Source organism: Pseudonaja textilis, chromosome 2 (genome assembly GCF_049901715.1).
Source record: "Pseudonaja textilis isolate UNSWEBS1 chromosome 2, rPseTex1.2, whole genome shotgun sequence".
NCBI lineage: Eukaryota > Metazoa > Chordata > Lepidosauria > Squamata > Elapidae > Pseudonaja > Pseudonaja textilis.
In genome coordinates this window covers 135,039,632-135,051,763 of record NC_141991.1, presented here as the reverse complement: position 1 = coordinate 135,051,763, position 12,132 = coordinate 135,039,632, and the positions used below count along the sequence as shown (strand labels likewise).

The following is a 12,132-nucleotide window of genomic DNA, read 5'->3' as shown; positions in this document are numbered from 1 at the left end:
TGGTTTGAATGAGGGGTCACAGAGGCCATCTGTGTCAAAACTGAACAGCCCTCTCTCAACAGAGGGAGAGATAATACAACATCATCTATCTCCAGTCTACAACACAGTCCTTTCAGCAATTCCAAGAAGGCTCCACACCCATTTGCACAACTCAGGTGATCCTGAGGACACAGACAAACCTCCAAGTGGCCTCAACAACACTCTAAAATGATGCAAATGACCAGCTGTCTGCAAGGAGTATAAATCCTTCCATTCCCCACCATCCAGTCTGAGTTGAAGAAGCTTCTTGGATGAGAAGTAAAATGTCTTCAAAGAAAAACCAGGAAGTTCAGCAGCCTTTTGAAAAAGCACCTTTGGGACAACTTTGTACAATGATTAAAAGAAAGGTCATAAGTTGAGGACTACCTATAATTGCAGTTACTGCTGCTGCAAGGTGGGGATATAGATGTTGAAAGCAAAGATTCACATACGTTTACCATACATAAATATTTAGCTTTGAATAATTTTCCTCAATGAATAAATGAGCAAGTGTAATGCTTCTGACTCATTTGTTTAATTTTCTTTATCTAGTTTTCTTTATCTAGTTCTAGGATTTGTGCAGAGAACAAATAATCTTTTAGGTTATATTTATGCAGAAATATCAAAAATTCAAATTTTACAACTTTTTAAGCTCCACTGTACTTACTGACTTTATATGTTCCAATTTACAAATTTTACAAATACAGTATAAAAATCAAAGTTTGCAAATACAGTGACTGGATTCATGTAATATATTGTCAAAACCATGCATAACAAATAGCTCGTAGCTTCAACATGTAATGTTCTGAAAGAAAACTGTGAATATACAATGTTAGTTTTCAAATGTAATTATTTATGTGAGGCTCTCTCTAAATAGTAAAGTGTGTGAATCATCAAACCATTTCAAGCAGTTGTTACTTATGCTCTATTTGAGGTACTTCAGAGCATGAGGGATCTCGGATTTTACCCCAAAGACTTACATTTATGGCATTATACATTTGCTAGCAAAAGAACACCCTATAAATGAGAAAGTAAATCCATTCATAGAATTTTTTGCAAAATACATACAATTAAAAAAATTAAATTGCTACACTGCTGTGTTCATTCAACATGTCAAACATAACATACCATAGTATGAACATGGTGGCCTGGGTCACTACATTATGATGTTTTGTCTGGAACCCACTTATCTTTTGTACTAACCCACTTATCTTTTGTACTAATGCCCAGATATAGGCAGTTACATAGATGACCCTACACAAAAGGTGCCAGGTTTTGACCTTCCTCGCCAGTATTGGTCAACGCTGAACAGGATCTGTACCCAACATGGTGTCTGCCAGGACTCATTGCTTAAGTGGGGTCTTGTCTCTACCCCTCAGTGTGGTGCTCCTCGACAAAATGTCCATTCCATTGTGTCCAAATGTCCATCAAGAGCTTACACCCAATGTCTATTTTTTTTCCCCAACATAGACCACTGTGTCCTTGAATGGCTGGGTAGACTAGACATTAACATTTGAACCACTATAAGTTCATGTATTTGCCATAGGCTAAATAAATAAATCTTTTTGTATTTTATAAAAAAGAGTCAGTGATGTCATAGCAAAGTAGGAATACTTGACTGATCACAGTTAATGCCAAAAAGCTGAATAGGCTCAAAGGCGGTCAGGATTTGGATGAGAGATTATAAGGTTGCATACTAATCGGATAACTTGCTAGCCAGAAAATGGCATAGGCAAATCAGGTGACCAAACGGTTTCAAGAAAAGCTGTAAGAGCTTATTTTATGAAGTCAGCAGGAGTTCAGCTCGACTCAAGGGTCACTTTTGATATGTGTTTTTGGCTTTGATTTAGAGGGGTCTTCTAGCATGAGGCAACTGAGGCTTCCTCAACCCGTATCTCAGTTATGGGATTCACTCAGTGAAGACAACGAATCCAACCGACAGCCCTCTTTGTCTTTGGTACATACATACTTTTGCATTACACATAATTTTATACATAGTGCATAATTTTGTATTTATTTGTTTATTCTGTTATGCTTATGCAGTGTTATATCAGAGGTGGTGACCCTTTTGAGAGCCGTTACGCAACGAAATTTCATTTTAATGTACGCCTATTAGTGTACAATTTCCAAGTGACAATAAAGTTATTCTATTTCTAGGCGAAAAGTCTGAACTGCTACCACAAACTTAATCGGGAAGACAGAAGCAGGTCTTGCGACTACACGTTTTGTAGCATTCCACGCGCCGTCCCCACCCCACCTTTTTTTATATATATTTTATTTTTGGTGCCACCCCGCCAAGTAAGGGATTTGGAACCCGGCCCGGATTCGATCTTTCAGCCGGCGGGCGTTTTGCGCGCTCTCAAGTACGCGCGCCTGAACGCGAGCGGCGACGTTCTCGACGCGCTGAAGGTGCGCTTTACCTGCTTTGGCTTGCCCACTGCGGAGAGCGTTCGCCAGCAACATTTCGGACGTGCGGGGAAGGCGGGGGCGGATGGGTGTTTTTTTTTTTTTTAAGCCTCCCTCCCGTTTGAGGTGTTCCCCCCAACCTTCAGTTTCTTTTCTTTTCTTTCTTTCTTTTTTGGGGGGGAACCGAGTTGTCTTTGGTCGCTCTCATTGGGCGGCCGAATTGGCGCCGCGACCAATCGCGAAACAGGGAGGGTGTGCGCGAGCCGCCTTGCCCGGGGGGTGGCAGAGCGAAAGCTTTTGGGCTTCGCTGCGCTGACATTTTTTTTGGCGATGCCTCCTTTTACTCCGGCTCTCTCCCTCGCGAGCCCTGCTGTTCCGGGGGGCCCTGCATCGTTGCTGCTGCCGCTGCTGCTGCTGTGCAGCCTGGGCCGTTCCTAGCACCGCCGCCGCCGCCGCCACCGCCGCTGCAGCGAACACGGGAGAGGCGGAGGAAGAGGCGGCGGCGGAGGCAGCAGCAGCTGCTGATCCTCTCCCGAGGCAGCTGCCATCCCTGCTGCGCCGCGGCCAGACCAGACGCAAGGTGCTGCTCCGCAGCGAAAGCTGAACAGGGATGATCCTAGGTGAGTGGCGGCTTCTCCGGGCTTCTGACTTCCCCCCACCCGCATCTTTGCACCTCGGCGTCGGTCGTTCAGTTTTTCCTGAGTCTCCTCGCTCTTCCCCTCGTCCTCTTTCAGGTAGCTTATTCCTTCTTCTCGCTTCACTTGTTTTTGTTTTTTGTTGCCCCTGTCGTGCCGTTCCTTATAATCCCAGTGTGGATTCTCTAGCTTGCCCTTTCCTCAAAGCCACAGAGGTATAATCTCCCCTGCACCCCCCCCCCCTTAACCAGGATAGCCTCTTTTTCAGATGAGAAGTGATGGCTGTCGTAAGCCGGTTGTGCCTGCCCCCCACCCCCAAAAAGGTGGTAAGTGAAGGACACTTTCTTAAGATCCCTGCTTGTATTTCCCCCTCCCAGGTCTTCGCAGTTTTACGGCATCGGAATTCCAAAGAAACCCACAACCCGATGGCATTGCATTTATACCTCCCCCACTCCCCTCTTTAAACAGGGCTCAGGTCTGCGTCACAAGGTGGAAGTTATTGAACTGTTCTGAACAGCAGCACCCAGGGAAAGATGAGGTGGGGAGAAATGAGATGCACCAGGAGGGGTGAGAGTAGAGCTTTACAATGCAGTGAGGGGGACATCCCAGCAGAAGAGAAGGCTGCGCGGGAACAATTGCGGGACCATAATAAAAACTCCCGAGGCATGGATCATCCTTGTTCTTTGTGCACCCCTGAAAACAGCATCTCCAGACTCCATGTCAACTTGGGAACCCTGTTTCAGCATTGCCTGGCTATGGAATAAGTCGTCCGTCCCACCCACCCACTTTACTCAAGGGTTGTTGGGTGGGAGAGGAGAGCTAGTTGCCAGGCAGGAGATGTGGAAGGGGAGAGAGGAGGGGGGAGAGGGAGAGAAAGAAAGAGCGAGCAGCTGACTGATTGACTGGATGGATCCCTTATTCTGATAAACTGTTTGATAAAGTGACGTTTGAAGCATCAGTGTTGACCTAGATCTTTGTGCATGGAGGGGGAGATTGCTCCCATATGCAGCCAGATGCTCCTCCTTTTTCTCTTTCCCCACCTTCAAAGACTTTCTGTCCGTTTAGTGGGGTGTGTGTGTGTGTGTGTGGAGATGCCCCTTATTTGGAATTGGCATTGATGTTGATTGGGATATTGTCTTATAATTCTCTTTACATACTTCAGTAGAATTATTTTGCGTTAGTTAGAAGGGGCAAAACAAGGGTTCAAGTTGAATGCAGGTTCAACGGTACCGATCATGGGTCATTTCCCCCCTTCTCATTTTTGACCCACTATACCCTCTTGGGCACTTTCCATTCATGGCGTTGAAGAAAGGTTGAAGTCTTCTCTCCATGTAGCGCCTGTTAGGGATAAAAGTTAAATTCTAGTGGGAGTTGACTTAGATGCCGGTGTGATTCTGAGTTACTCCATTTATAGCCAAAAAAATAAAATAAAAATAAAAATGCTGTGTTTACAGTATATGAACAGCACTCCTCTTGGGGAGCACTTGGTCACAAGAATGTCCCCACAGATTTGAATTATGGGTCTGGTCCAGCTTTTGAATAAGCTGGCTGCATGCCTCGACTATGCCTGGTTTGACTTTGCCTGGTTTGGGGTGAGGAGGGGGATAGAAAAATGCACCGCCTTGGATGGAGGTACATAGAGAAAGCTTGTTCTTTTCTCATATCGCCCTGCATTCCAGGAGACATAATTGAGAGCCTTCTGATCTCTGTTGCCTAGGGGGATAAACAGAGAGTGTAAAGGAGAGGAAGTCTCAAAATAACAGAGGATGGCAATGAAAATGAGGACACACTATCCTGGTCAGCTCTTCCACCACTAAAAGTACTGCTTTTGTGTTGCTCGGCATTTGATGGGTGGCCCGGGGAGCAAAATACCTAAAGCTGTCAGGGTCTGGAGTCAGATCACTCAAAGAAGAACTCAGGCAACAACAACAACAAAAACGAAAAGGTCATGAGCAGGAATACCTCCAGCATCCCAAGCGGATGTTCTTTTGATGTCATACTTTTCTCATCTATTTCTCCGTTTGCAAATTCCTCACCCGGTTCTGCAGAAGCCTGTTTTGACCTTGCAAACAAATCCACACGCTTCAGGTTGTCTTCTACAATCTCTTTAACCAGCTGTGTGCTTCGCCTAGGGCCAGATTCCTCTCAGGATAATCAGTCCCAGTCATGTGGACATTTCTTCCCTCCCTATTGTCCCCCAGCTCTTTGACACTGTATCCCACTGTCAAAATAACATGTTGTGTTTCTCTCTCACCCCCATCCCTGCAGATCTGGTTGCCACCGCTTCCCCTTTCCTGGATACCTAAGCCTCATCCAAGAATGGCCCAGGGAGGGAAGCCATTCTGATCTGTGATCTCTGCCACTGAATCCTAGGGATTGTTTGCTAATCCTACCTGACTTCTTGATTACAGTGGCTATTCACTTTGCCTCCCTCCTGTCTGTAGGCCTAGCGTTGACATAGATGTCAGCGGCTTAACCAGAGTTTTATCCCCATTTTGCTAAACAAGAAAGGAAACCACAGCTCGGGAGTGGAAAGAGAAAGGGTCACACACGCTATTGTAGAGAAAGCACTCATTGCCTCTAATCACTGCTCACATCCCTCTTTATTTTGCCTCTTCCTCCCTTAGGCTTCCTTGCCTCATTCTAAATCTGCTGTCTGTCTAAATCTCCATGCTTTTCCATTTCTCTTTGCAGGTCACCATTCTTTATCCATTTCTCTCTCTCTGATCTAGTGTTGGGTTTCAAGCTGCATAGCAGTTTGTGTGGCAGAGGCCTGGAACTGGGCCAGAAATCCTGATGTTTCCCAAGTAAGTTTCTGACTTAAAACTGGGATGGGAAACATCAGGATTGGCATGTGAGCCATGGGTTAATCCCTTTGTGGGGCTCTGCTGGATGTGACGTAGTTATTTCTTTTTGAGTACACGAACCATGGCATGGTCTACTTGAGACATTAAAACGAGGCTTCCAGTTTGCTTAGTGAGTTGCAGCCTTGTCTACTTACATTCACAAGTTGTGTATGGTCATGTATTCATCGGACAAGGTGGGCAACAGCCAGCATTATGCTTGCATTTGTAAAATGGGGGGAAATCATGAACTGGATGGATATGAACATGAGTCATATTGCTTTAGAAATGACTAATAAATAAGAAGGGATTTGCAACACAGTATTTTAAGGGATGACAGTTTTCAGTGATGACATTTCAGGGATGATCCATGCAAGCACTGTTACAAAACAGAGATTGGAGCCAAGGAAAGTAACCCTGTGAAGTTGAACATAGGGCAAAGAGGGTATCCAACCATGTGGGTTTAATTATATGCTTTCTCTGAACCAGAGAGAGTGGTGTGGCTGGTGGTAAGGCAAGCAGTAAGAATTATGTATCCCTGGTAAACTGAGTAAGAAGTCACTGAACAGTTTGGTAATAATGGGATCTGGGAGCCACAGTTGCAGTCAGACAAAAGATTATGGTGCAATAGTCAGGGATGGTGACTAAGTCGGGGGTAGGGTGAAGGTAGGGACAGAATATAGTACAGAATATACTTTGCAAATCTGTGGTCCAATTTTGTGAGCCATGTTGGGGTACAGGACAAGGGAATTACTGTACAGCAAATCTTCCTACACAGTGGAGGAGCCAAAATAATTTATCAAATGCACTTATGGACAGTTTAGGTTAAAACCAATCCATCCTGTTACCTTTCCCCTCAAATAATTTAATATCCATTTCTTTTGAGAAATCTTTATTTCATAGAGAATTACACTCCTCTCCTTATTCTTTCCCTCCTGTTGGACTATTGAATGCCTTCCAGGATACAGCGTACCAGACCATCCATGCGCCAACAGAATTTGGTCCTTCTTGCTAAAGCTGGCAGCCGGAATTGGCCTGGGCATTGCTTGCACTTTAGTTCCCCTGCCTGATTTCTCAGCCAAATCCGCTTTGTGCTGCTTTGAGCATGGCTGAGTGGTTGTTCTCAATAATGCCCACAGCTGAATGTTTTCAGGCTGTTGTCTTCTGCTTGGAATCACTGTTTTTTTTCTTTCTAAAGGCCTTAGTTGTTTTTCTTCCTGGCATTTATCTTATCTCTTTCCTCAGATGGTAGTGGGGAAAAGGGTACCATGGAACTGATGTACAGAATTCTTTGAGGTAGAGTTGTAGGCCCAACATATCACAGGCCCTGGCCTGGAGGAAGGAAAGGGAAGAGTCAGGCTCCTTGGACTGCCCTTGGCTGTTGTTGTGAATTAAATTTAGCATATTCTGTGTCAATTTGCTTCATTTCATCTCAAGTCCAGGAGCTGTACTTCTGATCTCCAAGGATCCTTTATCAGAAGGAAAATATAGGGCAAAATTATGGGGGATTTATACACAAGGCAAATGGTTCCAAAACCCACCTTGTGGAAAACTTGAAGCAAAAAATTGGGATTGTGTGTTTCTGTGTGTGTATATATGTGTTTGTGTGTATGAGAAAGAGAGAGAGAGACAGGGAGGGAGGGAGGGAGAGAGAGAGAGAGAAAGAGAGAGAGAGAGAGAAATGCTGCCATTTGATGAAAGAAGGGAACTTTTCCTTAACAGGGGCTTGGGGAACCAAAAATATACTGCTTACCCAAGTAAGTAGGTGCGTGTGAAAAGGTGTAGGGTATGTTTTAAAACAAAACACATATTAAAAAGGTTTCGGTTCTAAACAGCTTGAGGGGCAGTGATGTGTGGTCAGACCTGGCTTTGGATCACTGAATGTACCTTCCCCTTGTTGATGTTCTATTTTCCAGGGATTATCCTTAGATACAGCAGCATCTCCAGCCTCATTTCACTATTAAGGCCTGTACTTTTCTGGGTGATCTTTCAAAAAGCTCTCTTCCTTGCAGGTGTAGAGAAACACGCAGCACCCAGTGCAGGGAGAGACAGAAGAGGGGCTGGAGGCTGGGGAGGGTGTTGAGGTAATTCCCCATTAGGAGAATGAGCGCATACAGGGAGACGTATAGAGAGTAGTGTTGGAATAATACACACAGAGCACACAGATACACTGTACAGTAAATGTAGGCTTTTACTTCCAAAAACATTAAGCAAAGTCCAAACAAGCAATCCAAAGTCATTCACAAGTTAAATCAGTTTTCAATCCAGGGATAATTCAGTAACAAAGTCCAGTGTCAAAAACAGTTCAGTATCAGACTTACATTAAATCCATGAATATCAATCAATTAGGAAAAATGGAGGAACGGCAATACTTTCCAACAGAAGGAAACAGAGATACACTCTCTTCTAAGACTCAGACTAAGACTAAACAACCCAGGTTTCTGGCTCCATCTTATGGCCATTTGAGAAACCACATCCAATTGCATGCTCTTGCATTCCCTTAAAGGGACAGTATTAAAATGTCTATCCTGGTTTATATATTTCTAACCCAAATAGCTGTTAGGTGGCTCATATTCCTAACAGAGGGGGTTGGGGAGGTGGAGATGGTGTGTGGGGGAGAGCTTGGGAGACTCTCCTCAGAGGGGAGAATGTAGGAGATCTGCCAATGTCGAAGGTACCCCTATAGGATGAGAGGAATGGTGTATTAAAGACAGCAGAAATAATGGAGTGCAGTAGCACAGCAAGTGGTGTGTGTGTGTGTGTGTCTTTGTGTGTGTAAGGTGTGTGTTCATTCCTAGGGAATGTTTTTTGTTCCTTTCACATCAAAATTTAGGAAAGTTTCCCTGAAAGTTTGTAAGGACCATTCGGTGCTGCTTTTTCAGTGCGTCTCTCTCTTCTCTCTCTCTCCCTCTCTCTGCCCAGTTGTTTCAAAGCTAAGCAGCAAATGCAGCATATGTTATATAAGAGTGCTGATGATTGAATGTGGGTTTACTGAGTGCCATTGATTGTTTTGCTGAGAAATGCCTGGCATGATGAGTAGAGTGGCAGCAAAGCCACAGCTATCTCTGGCCTTGGCTGCAGCATCTCCTTGGGGGGCAATTAAGACCGGCTGCGAATGGAGTGGAATGGAAGGGTCAGAGGGAGCAATGGTGGAAGTCCCTGACTGCTGAGCTCACTGGAAGAGACTGCTGATTCTTCACCTCCTATTTTCAAAAAGAGATGTAGTAAGGGAGCCAACGTGTATGTGTCTGTCTGTGGGGGGGCGGGGGAGGAAGAGAAATCTTTGTTCAGTAGGTTCCCACTTATAAAATGGAAAGTTTGATATCCTGCCATTCCTTTCCCCTTGCTAATCAGCCTTTAGCGAAAGTGAACATATTTGTACTTACACTATGAGTTACGTTGCTTAAAATTGACTCCCCAATTACTGTAAGGCATCATCCACATTTGTTAAATTAATTAAGTTCCCATGTTACTTGTCATCGACATGCAAAAGAAACTAATTTAGATCACGGAAGTTTCTGAGTAAATCTTCGATTGTAGTTATGTTAGAAGGGTAACAAGGTTAGGGATTTTGCAGAATTTCTTTATCTGGAGCAGAATCCTGTGCAGTTTGGAGCTTTCCTTTTCTTAACGATTAGATCAAGAAAATGCATCAGTTGGACAAGTTGGATTCTGTCTCTGTTTAAAAATTACATTTTAAAAATGCACATGAAGAGCTTCCCAGGGCTATTCCTTTACCGCTTTACTTAACTTTACTAACTAAAATTAAAGGTTTTCTTTTACGAGCTCCTTCTTGGGGTAGGGAGCATAGAATATTGAGATTGATATTGCATGGATGTATTTCTCTCACCTACTGTATGAATGGAAGTGGATTTTGTGTTAGAATGATGTTGCCTTAATTGACCACCCACAAGCAGTACCTGAAGCTGGGAAGGAAAACTTGGAAATCTTGATCTCCAACATTCCTGGACTATCTATCTTATCAATGTTTGCTGACCTAATTCCTTACATAAAATTTGGATCTTCTCTATTTGCTTTGCCAGTTATCCTTGCAGTGAACATGGAAGTTCTGAAGGGAGTGCAAATGTGGTTTATCTATTTTACTATTGCAATTATGTGGTATCACAAATCAAAACATTGAAGGCTCAATAGCCCAAGAAGAAAAAACAGGAATCATATATATATGGTATTCAGCTTTGTTTGGGTATTTTCCCATGTCACTATAGTTGTGCTAAGTTGTAGTGATGTTTTGGCACAACTTTAAAAGATGTCGCTATAACTTTAAAAACACAACTATAATGACGTGGGAAAGTACCCAAACAAAGCTGAATACCATATATATAAATACTCGCAAAAACTTAAGAGAAAACACACACACACACACACACACACACATATATGTAGGTCTAGATGTGTTCAGGTCTTTTCCCATGTAAGATTAAGAGTATCTTGGCAACATTTTGGCGAGGTCCCACTCGCCATCCTCAGGCTGGTGCTTTCGGCCTTCGGCACTGACCAAAAAATAGCCAACATCCTAAGAAACCCCAAAGACAAGATCCAGCTAGAAAACCAAGGAGTTTATGAAATACCATGCAACAATTGCCCAGCCACATACATTGGACAAACCAACAGGAGAATAAATGTACATATCGTAGAACACAAGAGGCTAATGGAAAAAAGATCACTACAAAACAAACGACCCAGGAGATTACAGCACAAGATCCAGGATATCTCCACAACAAAACTCACAAGGCCATCACACAGCCCATTATACCAACATCAACTCAATCAACCAATCAAGAAGCAGCAGCGCAGCCAACCAGCCCAGCACACCAGCCCCCACCACCAGGATTTATAGAGAGGCGGCAACTCTGATCACACACTGCTTGCACTGGCACGAAGCCGAAAGCACCAGCCTGAGGAAGGCGAGTGGGACCTTGCCGAAATGTTGCCAAGATACTCTTAATCTTACACAGGAAAAGACCCGAACACACCTAGACCTACATCATACCTGTACCCGTGAAAATCTACAAACACACACACACACACACACACACACACACACACACACACATATGTTTTCTGAGGTTTTCACGGGTATTTGTATGTGGATCTTTGCTTATTGGGTTTTCTCCCGTGTAAAATTGGAAGTATTTTGGCAACGTTTCGACAAAATCTCATTCGTCATCTTCAGGCTTGTGTCTTCGGCTTTGTGCTCCTTGGATAATGTGAGCTTTCAGCTGTTTTTTCTTTTAACTGCCAGTGGGAGTGCAACTTGACTGGGTGGGGGCCACCTGAACAGAACACACCCCCAGCCAATCAGAACACAGCCAACCCCCCAACCAATCAGATCACAACCAGGCCCCCAACCAATGAGAATACACCCCCACCCAATCAGAACACAGCCAAGCCCCCACCCAGTCAAGTCGCACTCCCACTGGCAGTTAAAAGAAAAGACAGCTGCAAGCTCACATTTCTCCAAGAAGCACAAAGCCAAAGACACAAGCCTGAGGATGACGAATGAGATTTCGTGGAAACGTCGCCAAAATACTTCCAATCTTACACTGGAGAAAACCCGAATAATCAAATATATATATGTTTTGTTAAGTTTTTACAGGTATTTATATGTATAGTATTCAGCTTTGTTTGGGTATTTTCCCACGTCATTATAGTTGTGCTTTTAAAGTTGAAATGTTGAAGCGTTACTACAACTTTAAAAGCACAACTATAATGATGTGGGAAAATACCCGAACAAAGCTGAATACTGTACATACATACATACATATATATATTTGTTTTCTTAAGTTTTCGCGGGTACTTACATGTACTTACATGCACACCCCAACCAGTTACCCAGATGAAACCTAGCTTCCTAATAAATGATAGCCGTCCATTTACTCGGAGCCAAGCCACACTAAAAGCCTCCAATACAGGAAACACAATGTTGCCAGCCAATCAAGACAAAAAAAGCCACAAAACAGACAGAAGATATTAGAAACACCAATCAAGCAGAACACAGCAAACTCCAAGACTAATAAAGACAGACCAAGACTCCCAACCAATCAGGATGAAGAAAAAACCAATCTGGCACAGCAGTAGGCTAGCCCCAAATTTAAAACAGAAACAGCTGTGAAAGTCTGACTCACAGATGAACACAATACAGAAGCCTGATGATGGCACATGAGATTTTGCCGAAACGTTGCTACAACTTTAAAAGCTTTGTGTGTGTG

At 43.7% G+C, this 12,132-nt stretch overlaps 1 protein-coding gene across 6 annotated transcripts in view; it reads left to right on the top strand.

Annotated features, from left to right (window-relative positions):
• Positions 1 to 2,392: 2,392 nt before the first annotated feature.
• ZNF385A (zinc finger protein 385A) overlaps positions 2,393 to 12,132 on the top strand; it is a 165,206-nt gene continuing 155,466 nt past the window's right edge. For 2 of the 6 annotated variants that reach the window (XM_026714712.2, XM_087925381.1), the window contains exon 1: positions 2,394 to 3,044. Coding sequence is in view for 4 of the 6 variants with exons in the window: in XM_087925381.1 (XP_087781507.1) it covers positions 3,035 to 3,044 (10 nt within the window). In the remaining 2 variants the exon portion in view is untranslated. Of the gene's footprint in view, positions 3,159 to 12,132 lie in introns of all 6 variants that reach the window. The other 4 variants (XM_087925378.1, XM_087925377.1, XM_026714709.2 and 1 more) reach the window with 3 other exon arrangements.